The sequence below is a fragment of the Peromyscus eremicus genome, chromosome 16_21 (genome assembly GCF_949786415.1).
Source record: "Peromyscus eremicus chromosome 16_21, PerEre_H2_v1, whole genome shotgun sequence".
Lineage (NCBI taxonomy): Eukaryota > Metazoa > Chordata > Mammalia > Rodentia > Cricetidae > Peromyscus > Peromyscus eremicus.
In genome coordinates this window covers 61,501,458-61,521,361 of record NC_081432.1, presented here as the reverse complement: position 1 = coordinate 61,521,361, position 19,904 = coordinate 61,501,458, and the positions used below count along the sequence as shown (strand labels likewise).

The following is a 19,904-nucleotide window of genomic DNA, read 5'->3' as shown; positions in this document are numbered from 1 at the left end:
TGTATTGAGTGATGAAGGAGGGTCACATGATGCTGACCTCTGGTCTACACACACACACACACACACACACACACACACACACACATGCACACACACGCACACACACATGCGCACACACACGCGCGCGCACACACACACACCACATCCATACTTAAAAGCTCATGCAACACAACACACTACAGTCTCCCTTCACCCTCCTCCCAACACAGGACCGGAAGGGTCAGATCACGTGAGGTCTCTTGCCTTCAACACCAACCGTGAGCTTACTGATTCTCTGGTGTTCTGTTGTAGTAACTCCACACAGACCAATAAGTGGGAGTTTGGGACAGAAATGTTGGCACACGACTCAGAAGTAGGCCCTGCCCTGGAGATCTCCCTTGAAAGACAACATCAGACAAACAAATCCACAACAGCCTAAGACATCACTACTGGGTACCTGCACAACTATAAGTCAAAAGTGTGTTCCTGGGACCAATAACTTGGCTTCATGTGAAAACTTGCCAGAAATTCAGTTCACACCAGATGTGTAGTGGCATACACCTGTGAACCCAGAATTCAGGAGGCAGAGGCAAGAGGATCACAACTTTGAGACCAGCCTGAGATATACATAGTAAGACCTTGTCTCAAAAAGAAATAAGCCGGGCGGTGGTGGTGCATGCCTTTAATCCCAGCACTCGGGAGGCAGAGCCAGGCGGATCTCTGTGAGTTCGAGGCCAGCCTGGGCTACCAAGTGAGTTCCAGGAGAGGCACAAAGCTACACAGAGAAACCCTGTCTCAAAAAAACCAAAAAAGAAAAAAGAAAAGAAATAAAATAGGCTGGAGAGATGACTCCCTGGTTAAGGGCACTGGCTGCTCTCGCAGAAGACCAGGGTTCAGTTCCCAACACCCACATGGCAGCTCACCACCATCTGTAACTCCAGTTCTAGGGGATCCAACACCCTCTTCTGGCCTCCACAGGTGCTGCATGGACGTGATAGGCAGAAATGCCAGGCAAAAGACCCATACACATAAAAATAAATAAATAAGCAAACACAATAGGGATGGAGAGATGACTCCGTGATTAGAGGGCCTGCTGCCTTGCCAGAGGACCCGAGTCTGGTTCCTAGAACCCACGTCTGGTTCCTAGAACCCACCACAACTTAACTCCAGCTCTAGGGGATCTGATGCCCTCTTCTGGCCTCAGAGGGCAACTGCACTCATGAGCACACATACCCATACAGACACATATAACTTAAAAAACAAATCTTTACAAAAGTAATAAAATAAAATAGTGGCTGTGAGGATGGTTCAATGGATAATGCACAAGCACCTATGTTCTGTGGTGACATATTGTGTCCCCCAATGTATTGTGCACCCTAATAAACTTATCTGGGGATCAGAGGACAGAGCCAGCCACTATATTAAACGTAGAGGTCAGGCAGTGGCAGCACATGCCTTTAATCCTAGCGTTCAGGAGGCAGAGATCCATCCAGACCTCTGTGAGTTCAAGGCCACACTGGAAACAGAGCCAGGCAGTGGTGGTACACAACTTTAGTCCCAGTACCGGAAAGCACACACACCTTTAATTCCAGGAAGTGACGGCAGGAAGCAGAAAGGTATATAAGGCATGAGGACCAGGAACTAGAGGCTTTTAAGCAGTTCAGCTGAGATCCCTTTCGGGTGAGGGCTCAGGGGCTTTCAGTCAGAGTGTTCGTGGTAAGGTAAGGTTGGTTGTGGCTTGTTCTGTTTCTCTGATCTTTCAGCGTTCACCTCAATCCCTGGCTCCCAGGTTTTTTATTAATAAGACCTTTTAAGATTTGTGTTACAACGTTCAATCCCTAGAACCGTGTAAAAATGTGGGGTGTGATGGCACATGCTTATAATTCCAAAGCAAGAGAGACAGAGACATGGGGATCACTGAGATCTCCCAATCTCCCCTCAGTGGTGAGCTCCAGACCAATGAAAGGCCCTGTCTGAAAGAAGGTAGACAGTGTTCCTGAGTGTGACGCCCAAGGTGGCCCCTGGTCTCTGCACACACGAATACACCTGCACACACACACAAACGAATACGTGCACACACACTGAAAAACGAAAAATAAATAAATAAAAATCCTTATTTTAAATAAGTAAAACTCCAGACCTCGGAAACTTGTGGAACTACTGAGCACCAGATGTGAAGCAGGGCAGAGAAAGTGGAGAGGAAGACTCCCGCTGGGGACTTCTCAGGCCTGCTTGGTTCAAGAGCTGTAGCCCTGGACTCGGCGGCGGCCGAGAGAAAGGGCGTGGGAACCACCTGGGCTTTGTTTCCATACTGATGCCCAGGCCCCACCCCCAGAGACAGGGAGGCAGGGGCATTTTGTAAGAGCACCCAGATGACTAGAATACTCAGCCAGGCCTGCGGTGAGATGGAAAGGTCCAATGGCCTCCTTGAGAACTATGACTTCATTGAGAGAAAATTTTGGTTGGAGGGAGAGAACATGGAAGATGTGACAGGAGAAAGCCCTTGAAGGAAGGAGAGCGGAAACACGGGCATATGAATCGCAGCTTTCTAGACACGGAGTCCGCTCGAGTTCTGGATTATTCTCCATAGCATCAAATCCTACTGTATGCATAACTGCCAACAAGGTGGAATGTCCGCTAGCAGAACCGGGCAGGGCACGGCACCCGCCAGGCTCCTGTCTCCCGTTCTTTATGCTTGTGTAAGAGCGGGAACACGGTAGGGGAGGAGCTCAGGGGTCCCCCGGGAACACGGTGGGGGAGAAGCTCAGGGGTCCCCCGGGAACACGGTGGGGGAGAAGCTCAGGGGTCCCCCGGGAACACGGTGGGGGAGGAGTTCAGGGGTCCCCCGGGAACACGGTGGGGGTCCAGAACTTACTTGTCCAGCATGCACAAGGCTCTAGGTTTGATACCCAGCACCAGCAGGAAAACAATACACAAACCAGGAAGCAACGATGATCCTGCCTGATGCTTCTGCCTCCCTGGCTGTCCTCTGATCTCACCCCCTGGCAGCCCACTCCACAGCAAAGCACTTCCTGTGGGCGCGATAAGGTCTCAGGTCCTCCCCTATCACTGGGACTTTATCTCTGCCCGCCGCAGAACACAGCAGCCAAGAGGACCAGTGTCTGTGGTGCAGAGTGAAGAGGAAGGCAGGCGGAGAGGGAATGGGCCGGGAAGGTGGCGCACACCTTTGATCCAAGCGCTCCGGAGGCAGAGGCAGGTGGATCTCTGTGAGTTCAAGGCCACAGAGCCTGTCCTGGAACTTGCTCTGTAGACCAGTCTGGCCTCAAACTCACAGAAATCTGCCTGCCTCTGCCTCCGGAGCGCTGGGATTAAAGGTGTGCGCCACCGCCGCCGACTATGTACATATAATATAATATATAGTCTTTATTTTATGTGTGTGTTTTGCCTGCATGTATGTCTGTGCACCATGTGCATGCAGGCCAGAAGAAGGCGATGGCTCCCTGGAACTGGAGTTACAGATGGTTGTGAACCACTATGTGCGTGCTGGGAATTGTAACTGGGTGCACTAAAGAGCAGCTAGTATTCTTTAGGGCCAAGCCATTTCCCCAGGAAGGTGGTGTATTTGAGGGTACTAGACACATCGGGTGAACTGTTAGAACCCTCAGCTTTTTGTTTGTTTTGTTTAAGATGTTTTTAAAATGTATGTGCTATGTATGTCCATGAAGACTAAAAGAAGGTATCGGATCCCCTGGAGCTGGACCTACAGGAGGCTGGGAGCTGCCCAACACTGGTGCTGGGAATCCAGTTCTCTGGAAGAGTAGCAAGTGCTCTTAACTATGAAACCATCTTTCCAACCCCACTTACTGATTTTTTTTTTTTTTTTAAGGCAGGGTCCAATGTTTCTCAAGCCAACCCCAAACTCATTATTATAGCCGAGGACGACCTTGAACATCTGAATCTCCCGCCTCCGCTTCTCAAGTGCTGGGATGACAGATGTGTGCCACCATGCCCAGCACATCTGGAAGCAGGGATCAAACCCAGGACCTCCTGCATGCTAGGCAAGTACTCTATCAGCTGAGCTACACAGGCACCCCTCGCCCTTCCATGGTTCTTTTTTCCCTCTCCTGGAGCACTTTAGGCCCCTGAAAAATGAGAACCAAAAGAGCCGTAGAGCTGAGCGTGTGCTGGTTACTCTAGGTCCGCTGTGCGTTCTGGGCACCAACACACTCGGCCCTTGCTCTTAGGTAGGGCAAGCAGAGTGAACACTTCTCAGCCATGGAAACAGGGGCACAGTAGGTGGCTAAACAGCTTGCCCAGGGTCCCATAGCTATAAGTGACAGAGCTGGGACTCCAAGCCCCAGAGCTCACGGTGCCAACACTCATCCAGATGAAGTTACTCTTAGTCCAGTGCTGAGTACATGGTGGCATGTCCTGACAAAACGGAGCACATGAGCCAGCCTTGATTCCAGGGACTCCATCCTTCCCCAGATCTGCCACCCACACCCTCCCATTCTGAAGCCTGGTGTCCTGGTGCCTGAGGTAGAGGCCTGTAGCCGGCCTTCACTGGAGGGGACCCCACCGATGATTAGGTTGTTCATAGGCAGGCACAAGGAGGCTGAGCAGAGCCACACTGGTAGCCACGGATGGTGTGGGGTCTCTGGGCTCCCAGTCCCGTGACCTTGTGACTTTCTCAGCCAAAGGTGCCACTGCCTTTTCCTCCACATCTGATGAAACACGTTCTTACCGAGGCGTACCGGGGCTTAAAGGGCCCATGGCCAAAGCCACACACCCTGTAAGGAGCCTCCTCCCCTGCCTGGGTCGAGTGAGCTTTCCAGAGAGGTCATACAAGGCCCTGTCGACCTATCTCCTCACAGGACAGGGTCTCCCAGAGGACCTTTGGGACCTTTGGCAGCTCAGAAAGGAGGCCAGGAGACAAGTGGGGTCCCAGGTCAGAAGACCCTGGGCAGCAAAAAGAAGGTCCCCAAACTACCATACCTCTACTTTTTAAAAAAAATTCATTTGTATTTCTTTTTTCATATAATTTGTTTTTTAATTTTTATTTTATGTCTGTTAGTTATGTCTGTGCACTGCATGTGTGCAGCTCCCAAGGAGGCCAGAAGAGGAATTGACCCCATAGGACTGGAGTTGTGACAGTTCTGTGGTACCATGTGGGCGCTGGGAACTGACCTTCAGTCCCTCTGGAAGAGCAGCCAGTGTGCTTACCTGCTGACTGCGGAGCCAGCTCTCCAGCATGCACACACCTTTGAAAGGAGAACGGATGGCCCAGTGGGTAGATCTCTTGCTGTAAGTTTCCAGCACCCTGGCAGCTCACAACTGCCTGGAACTCCAGCTCCAGGGGATCTGATGCCCTCTTCTGGACCCTGTGGACACTGCACTCTGTGCACACAGCCTCATCCAAACACACATAAATTTTAAAAAAAAAAAATTTTTTTTAAAGAACTTTTGGCCAGGTGGTGGTGGCACTCTCCTTTAATCCCAGCACTTGGGAGGCAGAGGCAGGTGGATCTCTGAATTTGAGGCCAGCCTGGTCTACAGAGTGAGTTCTACGACAGCCAGGGCTACACAGAGAAACCCTGTCTTAAAAAAATAATAAATAAATAAACAAACAAATAAATAAGAAACCTAAAAAAAAGAACTTCTGACTAACACTGAAGTGCTCTTCTTCAGGAATTCAGGATGTGGGCCTTGGATCGGTTGAGCCTGGGTTCGAACCCCATCTCTCTTCTTCCAGGCTGTGTGGTTTTCCACAACTTACTTAACTTCTCTGAATCGGTGTAACAGGAACAATAATTCCTGCCCTGGTGCAGAGAGACGCATTCAGTGCTGGCAGCTCTTGCTTGCAGCTAGGTTTTATTACGGTCCGGCTCTGGCACAGCACTTGAATGAATATTCTAACAAATACAGTGTGTGTTCTCATCACTCCGTCAGAGACACTCATCCACACAACTCATCCGCAACACTGCCTAGAGTCCACAACTCCACACCCGTTACACAAGCCCCACCACACACTCACCAGGTACCCTTCGCTGCCCTTAACCCTCACAGCAACTAATGGACACTCTGTTTCGAAGCTCTTCACAGCGCATGCACAGAGGCTGGCTGTACCCTGAGACAGGGATACTTCTGGAAGCTCTGAGAATCTGAACACACCCCTCCCCCACCCCACCCCCCCACACACTAGAGGAGGCCAACTCAATTTCCACTGTCATTTCTATGGCAGCCCCGAGCTGGGCCCCAAGTGTCCCCTGTCCTCCATCCCCAGGACAAAGGCTCTCAACCTGGCTTTCATGCCAGCTGTGGTTGGGGAAACCCCTGCTGCCTGCAAAAACCAACTTGACTTTGAAAAGGAAGAGACGGAAGCCAGAGGGAAGGGTGGCTGGGCCACTCCCTGTGGGGGCAGGTGCTAAGTAACTCTATAAACCCTAACTAACGATGCAATTACAGCCATAAACAGAGCCCAGGAGGGATCAGGGCCAGAAGCCAGACCCTCAAAGGGCAGCCAGGCAAGAGGGTAGGTCCCCTCCCACCTACTTCCCAGCATTCAGGAAATGGGGTGGGGGCAGGTGGCAGCTCGCTGGTGATGGGATGGGCGGGCACTGGACACCCCCAGGGGTGCCTGAATGAACGCTTGCCTTCCCTGGCCCACTCCCTGCCCACCTCTGACTGAGTCACCAGGCCATCAGCCCTAAATGCATAGTTGTTGCCTCCCTGTGGATTCAATGTTCACCTCATTCCATGGGGCCTGGAACCAAGAGACCTGGGTCTCCCTCTAGCTCCACCTCCTAGGTGGACAGGGAATTTGTATTCAGCTGCAACAGGCCCTGTAAAGTGTAAGCAGTATCAGCTCCTCTCACACAGGAGAACCCCAAAACAGACCTGCCTTCATCACATGCTCTGTTTCTCAACTGTCCTATAACTAGGAGGCAAGCCAAAAGAAGGGAACCAAAAGAGCCGAGGGAAACTGAGGCACAGTAAAAGCTCCAGAGGCAGCAACCCTTCCCCTTCTACGGCCTCTCCTGGCTGGCTCTCTGCGGGAGGGCAGAGCCTGTGGAATGGCGACTAGCTCCCCGGCCAGGCATCCAGCAGCTACGAAGGGATCGGGCCACCGAGCCCGGCCTCCGCGTTCGGATCTGCCAGCATCTGCACCTGGCCGCCCTAGAGGAAACTGGAGATCTGCACCCCCACACCTCACCCCCCAACAGTGCCTGGTCTGGGCCAGCAGAATCCGGGCCAGGGAGGGTGCAGGGGCCTCAGGCCCGGTCCTAGAGGCTCCCCCTCCCTGTGCAGCCCCTCACTCCGGGTCGGAGAAGGTGGAAGGCACACTTCCCCGGTGGACGGAGCCCTCAAGTTTAGTCCTGCGACTGTCACACTGAATAGTCCTCTGCAGGACAAGCGAAAGCTGACGCAGGTTGGGGAAGGGCGCCGTGGTGAGGGGCAGGCGCAGGATGGAGGGCGGGGGCCGGGGGAGCGCTGGCGCAGACCAGCCCCACCCGGGCGGGCGCCCTCCCTTCCTCCCCAGGGCGCGGGGCTGGGGCGCGCCAGGCGGCTGCGGCGCGAACCTGCTCGCGCAGCCCGGAGCAGCTCCGGGCAGCGGTGCGTGAAGCCAGAACCCAGAGCGCGGCGGGGGCCGAGGGGCGGAGACCCAGGTGGCATCCGCCAGCTCCCTTCCAGGAGGCGCTGGGCGGAAGAGGCGACGGGGTCCGGAGTTGGGGGGTGGGGGAGACGAAGGCACTGACCTGGCGGGGCGGGCTAGTCTGGGGTTGGACGGTGCAGAGTGAAGGGGGAAGACAGGGACAAGGGGGCGTATTTCCCGGAATTGGGGACCAAGAGGGTGGCTCAGGGAGGAGGGCAGACGACTGGAAGGAAGCTCGAGGAAGCAGAAAGCGAGACGCACAGAAGGTGCGACCCGAGTTGGGGTTCCCTAGGGTGGTGGGATAATGCAGGAGGACAAGTTTGCCGGGGACACCAGGGGCTGAAATCAGGGGTGTCTTTCTGCAAGAGACCCAGGAGGGAGACAGGCACCGAGGGAGGGAGGGATGGGACGTCCACACCACCCCCGGACACAGCAGCCCAGCCCACGGGGCGTGGCGCCTCTCCGGCCCTCCCACTCCCCCGCGACCATCCAGGCTGGGCCTGGCCCCGCCGGCCTTGATACTTGCACACCTCCCGGGGCCTCGGACTCCCTCCCCCGAGCCCCCCGCCCCCGCCGTATCGGGGGAGGGGGAGCGAGCTCAGGGCCCGAGCGTCCCTCCAAACTTCTGGCAAGTTCACTCCTGCGCCTCCCGCCCTAGCTCCGCTCAGCTTCCCCGGGCCAGGAAGGCCCGTGCCCGCCCCGGCCACTCCCGCCCCGGTTACATAAGGTCGCGGGGAGGCGGCCCCCTGCCCGGCCTGAAGGGAGGGGCCCGAGGGGCTCCCCGGCTGACGAGCTGCACCGCCGGGGCCACGCGCCCGGTACCCAGGGCTGCACCGGCTGCGGATGGGTGGCGGTGCGGTGCACCCTGTCCTGCTCAAGTCTGTACCCCCGTCCACCCACCCCACCTGTCTCGGGCACCCACAGGATGGGAAGTGCGGAGCTGGCATTCCCCAGTGCCCCGTGCACCCCTTGCCCCCTAGTCCCGCTCACCTCGCTTTGAAGGTCAATCTGTCCGCCGCCGGCGCCCTGTGGTTCCGGTAACTTGTCCCAAGTTCGGGTGCCGGGCCCCCGATCTTCGCCCGCCGCCCGCTCTCGGGCTCCTCGGGCTACGCGCAACCAGCCAGGCCCGCCCCGTCCGTCCTTCCCGCCGCCGTCGGCGCCGTCGCCGTTCTCTGCGTCCCGCCCGCAGCTGCCGCCTCCGCTGTCACCTAGCCCCGCGCCCGGCGCTCGGGCTCCGGCTGTCACTCCGCGCCCACTTCCCGCTGCGCCCGGCAGAGGGCAGCACCCGCCCCCTGCGGACCGCCCCCGGAGGCCTACCGCGGCGCCCGCTGGGAAACGTAGTCCCTGCCTCAGCCGCGCGGGGCTCGCCGGGATTTGCAGTTCTACTCTGCTGGCCGAAGTTCAAAGGAATCAAGTTTTGACTTTAAACGTTTGACCCCTTTTCCCTTTTCAGATTTTCTTTCTCTTCTCTATCAGTGATGTCCAGAGCTAGGACTTACTACATTATGACATCTTGTGAAAGGACTAAGCTACTTTTCCAAGAATGTGAGAAAGATACAGGGTCCCAGGCGGTCCCTCCTGGTTTAGCAGGAGACACTCAGAATTGCCAGAGTCAGATTGAGGAGTTACCTTGTCCTTTCATAACGTCCACTTGGAGAGACTTTTGACTTCTTTGTTTAATAATAATAATAATAATAATAATAATTGTTGTTCTATTAATTATTATTATTTTAGGATAAGCCAGTATGAAGCAGAACTGTAGTTTATTATAAAATACATGTGTAAATAATATATATAAATAACATATATATTATATATATATTTGTTTGTTTGTTTGGTTTTGTTGACAGGGTTTCTCTGTGTAGCCCTAGCTGTCCTACTCGCTCTGTAGACCAGGCTGACCTCAAACTCATAGAGATCCTCCTGCCTCTGCCTCTGGAGTGCTGGGACTAAAGCCTTGTGCTACCACTGCCCGACTTAAAAATATATTTTTAAATGTATATTTAAAACACAGAGGTTAAGACAAAGAGATGATCAGGGAAGGAATAGGCCCATCAGAGAAACTGGGTGTGGGTTTCTCATTGTCTTTTACGATAGCCCGATGTCTTGTTTTGGTGAGCTCTGAAGTTATCTTCAGAGGACTGCTGAGAAATTTAAATAAGATCACAGGATGTTTCCTGAGGTGCCCCTGATAGTGTTGTAACTGACCAGGTAAAAGATCATGAAGGAAGTTAGGCTATCTTAAGTGTAAACAAAGCAGTTTTATTTGTCAGGTTCCCAGACGGCATCTGGGGGAAAGTCGAGGCCTTACCCCAGGGTACACATGCAGAGGCCTTACCCCAGGGTACACATGCAGAGGCCTTACCCCAGGGTACACATGCAGAGGCCTTACCCCAGGGTACACATGCAAAGGCCTTAAGCCTGGTTTATTGTTATTTTTAATATTGTTTTATTTTGTTGAAACAGGGACTTACCAAATAACTCTAGCTGGCCCGGAATTCCCTAGTGGATTATGCTGCCCTCGAACTCACAGAGATCTGCCTGCCTCTGCTTTCTGAGAGTGTGCCACCACTCCCGGCTTGTTTTTTTAGCTATTAGTGAAATGATCTCTGTGTTGGCAGCCTTCACAGGAAATGTTCACTGTGCTAGAAGTCATGGTCCTCAGCTGACAGAAGACTTCATCCAGACTGCAGAATGAGGGGGACTCCTTTTCCCCTCAAGTCCTGCAATGTCCCCTATCCATCCTGTCTCAGGTTGGAATGGGGTGTATGACCTGGATCTTGCCCCTGTGTCCCTGCCCATATAAGAGGCAGTTGGAACGGTATCACCAGTCTCTTTTCCTGTTTCTCCCTCCCACTAGAAGCTAAGGGCACTAAGATAGCATTCTTTCCTTTTTTCTTTTTCTTTACCCCTTCTCCCGATACGCCCTTTTCTCCACACCCCCTGCCCTTTTCCTCCCCGCCTTCCCTCTCTCCCTCCACCTTACCCTTTATTTTCTTCCTCTTCTTCTCTTTCTCCTCCTCCCCCGATCACGTGACCCCACCTTTCTGGGGCTTTCTAAGGAAGTGCAAGAATGAAGTCTAGAGCAACAGACCTCTCACTGAGCTGTCAGAGAAAGCCAGGGAAAGAGCTGGCCCTCTTCCTCCCTCCTTCAAAAACAAGACCTGGGGTTTAGGAGACTGGGTAAAAGTATAGTCACCCTAACTCAGCATCAACCTTCTGCAGCCTTCCTAGAAATAAGCATCTTGCTTCCTCAAGGACCCACAACTCTTAGAAATGAACATGGGTACAACATCCTTCAGAAAATTCTAGTCAAAATCGATTCAAAGCTGAAGAGACAAACCCTTAGCTCTGTATCATGTCAGTCCTCAGACATGTTGCTAGTGGACATTCCTGTGCCTTGAGGTCAGTGGGGAAATCTGGGAAGTGGTTCAACAGAGCCTTTTCCGTTTGCCCATCATGTACAAAGCCCGCTCCCACCACCAGTCTATCTCTTCAGAGGGAATCTGTGAAGAGGCCCTGAAGGGTACAGCCTGCCTCCAAGCCTGGCTTCAAACTGCTTCACTTAGCATCTCAATGACCCACCGAGAAACCTTGTGGCCACTGAGGTCAAAGTGGGACTTGCCCTGGCTCCCACAGTTCCCCAGACCCAGGAATCTGGCAGGTACAACTGTGCCCAGCTCCCCCATCCCACACACCCTAAACACAAATGAACCAACAAGCTGGTCAATGGGGAGAACTATTTATTATTACAGAAAGTCTAGGGTCCAGAAAGGGGAGACTGGATGTGGAGAGCAAGGACAGAGGGTAGGGGACCCCTCACAAGCGGGGGAAGGCTGAGAGGGGAAGGCACAGGGATGTCCAGATGCCAAGTCTAGACGGCAGTGGCGAGGCCCACCCTGTTATTGCCCATGTCGAAGATGGCGTAGTAAGACCTGAGGAAGACATCCCCAAGGATCCAGATGGGCTGGCCATCCTCAGAGGTCAGAGGGGAGGACTCAAGGCCCACCATGCAGTAACCATCCTCCTGTTCAACAGAGAGAGAGCATTCACTCACTCGCTCATCGGTGGACTGGACGTCAGCCCATGAGTGACACCAAGACTGTAAAGGGCTTTTGTAGGACAGCTGACCCTCCAAAGCAAGGGCTGCTGGGGCTTGGGGAGAGAGGTGGTGTCTCCCCAGCAGCTGACTTCAGGTTGCGATGCTCTTCCTCCACAGCCGGCCCTCCCCCTGCTCCCGGTCTACAGTAGGTCAGCCTGGCAGTTGAGCCCTGAAGACTGACCAGCTTGGATTCGAACCTTACCCTAGCTTTTCTGGACCCACCCTCAATCCCGGAGGCTCCGCCCACAGAAACTAGGCCTTACCTGCATGATGTAGGAAGAGGGTGACAGAGGGAACTGGACACCGTTGAGGACAAAGCTGAGGGTAGGCAGGCTGCTGACACTGTCACAGCTCACAAAATACTGCAGAGAGGAACACGGCCCAGGTCAACACGTCCCCCTTAGAACAGTGCCCACCGCACCTACCACCTCAGCACCCTACACCCTAGGTCCATACCCCAGTCTGCTTTGGATGGGGCGGGGACACGGCTCCAAGGGAACCCTGACTTACAGTAGCATCGGCATAGAGGGGGAGGGGTCGAGGAACCCCGAGGAGCCCACTAGGCTGAAGCTTTGCTCCTGACTGAATTTCCACTCCGAGAGAGAGAGAGATTGAATTGTTGCCCTTCCTCAGCAAGTGCCCTTTAACATACAGATCAGTGGACCATGTAGCCAATCAGTACCCTCCGAAATTAGTGAGAATCGGTTCAGTAGGCAAACTCTCTGCTGCCCTTAGGATGGGGAGGAGCAGCAGAGAGCATGGTTCTGTGGAGGTGAAGGATGTGTGGATCACAGAGCTGTCCTTTGTCACCCATTCGCTTGGCCCTGACTTCTAGTCAGTCATTTTACCCCAGTCCTAAAGGCCAGTGCTGAATCCATATTCCAAGGCGACCTAAGTTCGGAAGAGATTCTTGCTTTGCCCAAACTCCCTCAGCTCCAGCATCCAGGTCTCCACTCTGCCAGAGCCACTACCCGCCAGTGCCCTCAGTAGCTAAAAGCCTGGGGGCCAAGAATTCAGCTAGCTTTGTGTTCCCAAAGAGAAACTATAAGGAACACACACTGCTGCCCTGCCACAGCATGGCCTTCCCTGAGGAAGGGGGCGCCCTGCTTATCGCACTCACCTCTCCATACTCTCCTTCCTCGGCTCCGATGATCTGCAGAAGGTCACTCAGGTACTGGGTGGGCATGGTGAGCAGGGAGGTGCCTGTGTCCACAATACCTTGGCAGCCCTCGGAACACCAGCCAGAGGCCTCGCCACCAATGATGAAGCTGGATGGTAAGAAGACAGCAACCTGGGTCCCTACCTGCTCGGGTAGTCAGAGGGGGCTTCCCACCTCAGTGACACAGGGGGCTTCATGCAGAGACAAGCTGTTCTTGAGGAAGGTAAGGGGGCCCCACTTCATAGCACCCTAGAGTCTATCCAAAGCCATCTGAATGGCCATGGAACCTATGTCCAAATTTTCGAGGACGTCTGTGGACACACTGAACGTCAGAGCCGCTGGTTGTTACAAGGACTCTGACACACTCAGTTTCTAACCTGTGGCGTTGGACCACAGGGGACCTCATGTTTGAGATTTGATGTGCTGCCCCCTCTGGTGTGGCCTCGAACCCCTCTTCTCCAGATTTAGCTGGACTTTGATGCTCCTGCACAGGTCAGCTGTGACTTTGGGGGAGGGGGTATCTCAAAGGTCCTCTCCCGCCCATTCCCACCAGCAGTGCCTGGATGGATGGATGGATGGATGGATGGATGGACGGTTTATAGTGACCTGAGGTGCAGGCAGAGAAGGCTACACTCCCCAAGGTCCCACGACAGACTCACTCGTCAATGCTAATCTTCCAGTAGAGCTCCTGGATCACAGGAATCCAGGTGATCTCCCCAGTGTACAGGTTCTCATCCACACCTCCGAAAACAATCTGTCCACCGTTAGATCCCTCCTGGCTGTAGAAGACAAAAGGAAGGATAAGGATTGAACAGCAAAAGTCTTCCTGTGGTGAGTTAGCCATCTTAAGAGAAGAGCTCCGGGTCTCACTTCACACCGAGGCTTCCCGAGGACAGGCTAGGTCTCCCTCAGACCGGGGCTCCCTGCAGATGGGCTCTGTCTCCCTGAGACTGGAGCTTCCTGAGGACAGTCTGTGTTCCCCTCAGATGGGTTCCCCGTCTGGGCCTCTCAAAATCTCCATTGCTTCAGACCCTGGAGTCATGCTGTCCCATGGAGTCCCAGCCCCTCTGGAGGGGCAGCTACTTGGTGGGCCCCACCCACTACTGCTGTCTTCTGCCTTTACCCTATGCCAGTGGGCGGAGCCCATCACCAGGAGTCCGTGAAATCCCAGCTTGTTAACTTTTCTCCTGGAGTGGAGAAGTGGGGATTTGAGGATGGAGGAGGAGGAAAGACTTTGCACATTGTCCTGGTAAACAGCAGTGTGCGGGGATGGGTGGGGTTCCCGAAGGTGACATACAGAATGATTGTAAACAGAAGCAAAAAACAAGTCAGCAGAGTTGGTGAGAGTGAAGGGGCCAATGTCAGACTCAGGCCCCTAAGCTACAGTGAGTGTATGGACAGTCCCGAAGTAGCTAACTCTGAAGAAAAGAGAGAGAAACACACGAGGCCCAGACGGTGCCTGCTCATGTCTGCTGGAAGGATAACAACAGGTAGAAGTCAGTCCTGGGCCGAGCCCCAAAGACTCCAGCACCAGTTGGAACAACAGATCAAAGGAGATGAAGCAAGAGATTACCATACAAGAGAGCTACGGAGTGGAAAATCTCAGCTAGAGGGGGACCTCAGTGGGGGGGCACAGGAGGCAGACCCAGGAAGTGCTGGAGTGAAAGCCACTCCCAGAGTTGAGCTTGTCCCAGCCAAGGAACACAAAGAACAATTGCATGGGCTGGCAGGGTGGCTCAGCAAGGAAAGGTGCTTGTGGCCAAGCCTGGCGAGCTGAGTTCCATCTTTGGGACCCACACGGTGAAGAGAGAACTGACTCCTGCAAGTTGTCCTCTGACCTCTACACGCTCACTGTGGCGTGTGGCCCGACCTCTGCTCTAACACAAATAAATAAATGTTGAAAGAAAAAAAAAAGGAGTGGACAGGAAACAGATATGGGATGGGAGTGCAAAATTCCGGAGCTGGAGAGGAAGGCTGTGGGCCAGGTGTGGCTGAAGCATCCAGCCCTCAAACTTTGGAAGGACAGAGAGACTGCTAAGTAGCGGCTTACCTGCCGAGGTAGACACCGAAGAGGGGCTGGGAGAGAGCGCCCTCCTGCAACAAGCCCTGCATGGCGGTGGTGGCGCCCCCTGCAGACAGGTCGGGGTAGGCCAGGCCCATGATGCCATCGAATTGTGCGTAGACAAAATTGGTACCGGGCTCGGTCTCACTGAGGCCAAACTCCTGGTTGGGGACCTGAACGCCTTGGAGCTGGAGTGGAGGTTAAAACAGAGGGATAGTGATGGAGCCAACTGCACCTACCTCATCCCCAGGGTGCTCACCCCAGAGACCACGCTTGCTCATCTCTCCTCGCCTCAACTCCCCGCCCCACTTTCCTAAGTCTTGCAGGAGCCGTCCTCTCTTCCAAGCATAAGTACTATCGCGGCATTGTCCCTGCCCCACCCCTCTCCTCCGAAAAGCTATCCATGTTCCTGAAGGAAAACGGCCACAACCAAAGGGTTCATCGTGGCTTTCCCAGCTCCTAACACAGAACGGCCATCAGTGTCAGCGTTGTGAATGGACGAGGTCTGTGCTGACTTCCCATCCTATGAACTGCTTTTCCATCACCTTTCAGGGCCTTTGTTGAAGGCCCCCACCTTCCTCCCACCCCCATCCAGGAATAGGAACCTCACTCACGGTCAGAGTGTCGTAGCCGAAGAAGCCGGTAAGGCTGCCGGTGCCATACTGCAGGGAGAAGGTCTGCCCTTCGGTGTAGTAGGTGGAGGACTTGCTGGGGTTGTAGCGGGGGTGTGTGGCTGCAGCGGAGACGGGACATGGAGGTCAGACTATTGAGTGGAGGGCTTCCTCCTCAGCCTGTGCTTAAACCTGGGGTGTCGGCATCCCCTACTCACAACAGCAAGTCAAGGAGGGACCAGCTGAGGTTCCCAGCACTGAATCACCCACGCCCTGAAAGCCCCCTGTGACTTATAGGGTAAGCTCTGGAACTATGGTCTCTCTAGGCAGGGTTGGCTAGACTTTACCTCTATGTCCTACGTCCCGGAAAAACCCTAGCGCAGACTGACTGTTCATCTACCTTAGGAGTGAATGGGCCTCTAAGCATGCTCTCATCCCACAGCCTCCACCCCTGCAAGAAGTTGGTCATACCAAGATCCAGGCGTAGCATGAGATATAACCAAAGAGAGACTCCTTGGACCAGAGATAATAGGATCCCAAGGTTCTGACAGGGACCAAAACAGTATTGCAAAATGCCTGCCCAAATTCCATCTGCCTGCCCAAACTACGGCAGGACAAGACCACATCCAGGATTGGTCCAGCCCATTCATCCTTTAGACACACTTGATGTGTAGTGAGGTCAGGTGGGGTGAGCAGAAGGCAGAACCGACTGCTGTGACATAGAGTAGAGATTACCCATAAGAAAGGGATGGCATTGTCCTGGTCATCAGGATGGGTGGGATGGAATAGCAGGGAGTGGGTGGGGCAGGCTGGCATAGATGAAGGTATATACTGCTCAACAGGAAAGCCACCCAGCTGCAGGGCCAGCCTCTTTGACAAGGCTTGGATAGGTCATGGGCCTGCATAACACCACCATCTTCTCCAGGAGTCCCTAGGGAGGTGCCTGTCCCCTTCGCTGCCCATCCAGCACTCACTGCAGGCCTCGCTCTGGCAGTAGACAGAAGGCACCCACAGGTTGGAGGAGCCAGTGTCGAAAAGGACCAGGAAGTTCTGGGGTGGAGTCCCGATGCTGATCTCGCCAAAGTAGGCTGCCTGATGGGGGAGAGGGGCATGTCATGAGGGAGACTGTTTAGCTCTGAGAGATCCAGAGGCTCCTCAACTCCAGAGGTAAACAGGAAAGGACCCCAAAGCTGGTGGTCCTAGTCTTCCCTGGAAACCTGCCCGGAGGCCAAGGATGCTCCGTCTATGCTACCCAGGGCAGTCACCATGCTCTCTGGGGGCTCGGGTGCAAGGTCGGTAAGGGCTCCTCTCCAGGCCCTTCACACAGCTGCCATGGCAGACTGGAGGAAGAGTGTGCATTCCAGGGTGGGAAGACAGACAGCCCTCAGCTCTGGCACCGGGCACCATGAAGGTGGGGGACAGGGGAGTGTTAAGACTTACGTCCATGTAAGCTATGGGCTCGTAGAGTACACTGAAGTCACCAAAGTTGCCAAAGCGGTACTTCTGGCCAGGGTCATACTTGTGGGCTTTCAGAAAATCATTGAGCACACCCTTTTCTTTCATGGTCTCACGGATAGTCTTCATTTTCTTCAGGGGGATCCTGCAGAAGGCTGTGCGTCAGGTCAGGGCCCCCTCCTCCCTCCTTCTTCCTTTCTCCTTCTACATGACCCCCATCTCCCCCATCTCTGTCTCCCCCTTTCTGCCCCACACGTGCCCACTGTCTGTCTGTCCGTCCCCCCTCTCCTCTCTGCCCCACACATGCCCACTGTCTGTCTGTCCGTCCCCCCCTCCTCTCTGCTCCACACGTGCCCACTGTCTATCTGTCCATCCCCCCTCTCCTCTCTGCCTCACACATGCCCACCATTTGTATGTCTGTCTGTCTCCCCTCTCCTCTCTGCCCGAAACATGCCCACTGTCTGTCTGTCCCCCCATCTCTCGGTCTTGACTCCCTTCCAGCTTTTTCTCCTTTGTCTTCTTCTTCTTACCTCTTGCTCTCAAACTCCTCCCTAATGTTTGCTCTGAGATTTTGAAATGAACCAACTTCAGCCACGTCCACCCTCGCCCCACGTGAAAGTGCCCCTGCTACCCAGGCCCCTTCCTCTGATATACACTGTAGTTCCCTCCCAAGGAGCGAGAGAACTGGAGAATCATCCTGGTTAGAATCAGTGTTTATGCTTTTGAGATAGTACGTCCTGTGTCTCAGGCTGGCCTCAAACTTAACACTTATCGAAGCGGAGCCTTGACCTTCTGATCCTTCTGTCTTTACCTCCCAAGGATGTGCCACCAGACTCAGGTTATAGAGAGCTGGGGAGCGAAGCCAGGGCACCATACAAACTAGGCATACTCTACCAACTGAGCCACATCCTAGCTCACACTGGTACATTTTTTTTAAGGTGCTAGAGAAAGCAGGTTCACCTCAAAGAAGCCTTTCCTGTGGTGGCCTTCTGACACCGAGCACTGACTGATGTGACAGAGCATGGAATGAGGGAACAGCACTAACCCTCCCTTCTCACAGCCCAGGGATGCCACCGTGCCTCCCCGACAGTCCATGGGGAAAGTGGCTTGGAAGTTCCGGAGTTAGAACTTAGGAGTCATGGCTTCTGTCACCGTAAGGGTGGTCTAAGAGCTGCTAGCTGCCATTTCCCAGGGCCCTCTGCAGATCCACTGCTACCCAGAATTCCTTTTTCTTTTACTTCTTTCTCCATCTTAAATCCTCATTCTCTTAGGACTTTCTCTGCTAACCCTCTTCCCAAAAGCCACGCCAACCACCTGTATTGAGTTTGCTTATCAGAAGTTTCTGGGAGGAGCCGGCTTTTCACCCAAGGAACTACCAGGTAGCAGGCCTGGTGAGATGGCTCAGCAGGTAAAGGCACTTGCTGGCAAGTCTGCCCACCTGAGTTTGGTTCCTAGAGCCCACATGGTAGAAGAGATCTGACTCCTGCAATCTCCTCTTACCTCTCCATGTATTCAGTGGCTCAGGTACACTCACACTCCTCTCCCACACACAAAATAAATTGAGTCATAGTTCACAAAAAGAAAGTATGAGGTACCAAATCTACAGACACTCAAGTCTATGGGTATTATTTATAACCTCTATGATTCTTCCCACTACTTTAAGTTATCTCTAGGTTACTTATGAACACCTAGTAAGGGGCTGAAAATGTGGCTCAGCGGATAAGAGCACTCTTTGCTTTTTCCAGAGGAGCAGGGTTCAAGTCTTAGCACCGACAACCAGTTGTAGCTCCAGTCCCAGGGGATCTGACACCCTCTTTGGGCCTCCACAGGTACCAGGCTCCTGGCTCCCACTTCAGGCTCCCTGAACCTATAGTCCAGCTCCGGTCTTACCTCAACAAACCTGCCTCCAGGAGTGGGAGGCAGAGCAAGGCTACGACCATCCACTTCATGATGCCGGTTCGAAGCTGGTTTCACAGGATAAACCACTTCGAGCTCAACCGTTGTGGTGGAGTGAAGCCCTGAGCACCGCTTCTGCCTTTTATACACCCAGGAGCTAGCCCAGCCCCTGCCTCCCAGCCCTAGGTAAGCATGCCCCTCAAGCTAAGCTGTCCCTTGGACTCCGTGTATCAACTGTTCCTGTGTATTTTTCCTTCTGGAGCATGACCATGGCACTTTTCATCTTGTTGACTTTTTAATTCAAGCAGGAAAGGCCAGGAGGTAAAAGTGATAAGAAGGGACAAAGTGGCCGAACTATGGAGCGGCAGAGATTACAGCTCTGGGACCCAGGGGCATGATACGGGCATCTGGGAGTGAAGATTTGAATGAGGGGCCGGGGGCCTGACGGTTGGTTCCTCAAGCTTGGCACTAGTGACATTTGGAAGGAAACAATTCTTTGTTCTGGGTACAGTCCTGTTCACTGCAGGGTGCTAGCAGGACCCCATCTGCCCACTAAGTGCCACCAGCAGCCCCCAGCTGTAGCCACCAAAGTGTCTCCTGGCATTGTTGGCTTCCCCTTGGGGACAAGTCCTTGAGAACTGCTGTTCTACCTCCAAGTGACATACTTGGAGGTCCCACTTTAGCCCTGTCTCCCAGTACCCCTTAAACCTCTGGGAGCTGGAGTTCGGGGTGTCTGAGAGCTAAGGGGTCAGAATCAGGCTGCTGGTTGGTCATAACGGCAGCAGTGGCCGTGTGGGCAGTGCTGATGCTGAGGCCGGTGCTGGCGGATGAAGTCAGAATGGAGCGGTGGCTTCGAAGGTGTTCGGCAGGAACTCCTGTCCTAAGTCAGCAGGACTCACTCACAGGGGAAAGTCACACCAGCTCTGGCCACAGGAGCCAGAACAGATGCCCAGAGCAAGACGGGAGCTGAGGGGCCACAGCTGCCCCTTGCTGTTCCCCTCTCCCTCCCCATTGCTACCTAGGGT

At 54.0% G+C, this 19,904-nt stretch overlaps 2 protein-coding genes across 2 annotated transcripts in view; both read right to left on the bottom strand.

Annotated features, from left to right (window-relative positions):
* The window catches only part of Tfeb (transcription factor EB), a 53,525-nt gene extending 44,675 nt beyond the window's left edge, over window positions 1-8,850 (bottom strand). Inside the window, exon 1 of the mRNA XM_059281548.1 lies at window positions 8,585-8,850. The gene's annotated coding sequence lies outside the window, so the exon portion shown is untranslated. The remainder of the gene's footprint in view (window positions 1-8,584) is intronic.
* A 2,470-nt stretch (window positions 8,851-11,320) lies between these two features.
* Window positions 11,321-18,932, bottom strand: Pgc (progastricsin). The gene is made up of 9 exons (XM_059282296.1): window positions 18,884-18,932; window positions 16,969-17,138; window positions 16,503-16,620; window positions 15,532-15,650; window positions 14,906-15,105; window positions 13,515-13,634; window positions 12,817-12,964; window positions 11,960-12,058; window positions 11,321-11,621 (listed from the first exon to the last, which is right to left on the bottom strand). Exons 1-9 carry the CDS (start codon window positions 18,930-18,932, stop codon window positions 11,469-11,471), a joined length of 1,176 nt encoding a protein of 391 aa, XP_059138279.1. The 3' UTR covers window positions 11,321-11,468.
* Between the last annotated feature and the right edge of the window lie 972 nt (window positions 18,933-19,904).

Excerpts from the sequence above, each read along its gene's own strand:
- Pgc (XM_059282296.1), bottom strand. The coding sequence starts at position 18,932 with ATGAAGTGGATGGTCGTAGCCTTGCTCTGCCTCCCACTCCTGGAGGCA. Across the intron at positions 15,651-16,502 it reads CTGCCAGAGCGAGGCCTGCA|CCACACACCCCCGCTACAAC; the intron begins GTGAGTGCTGGA and ends TCTCCGCTGCAG. Across the intron at positions 11,622-11,959 it reads CCTCTTCCTACATCATGCAG|GAGGATGGTTACTGCATGGT; the intron begins GTAAGGCCTAGT and ends TCTGTTGAACAG.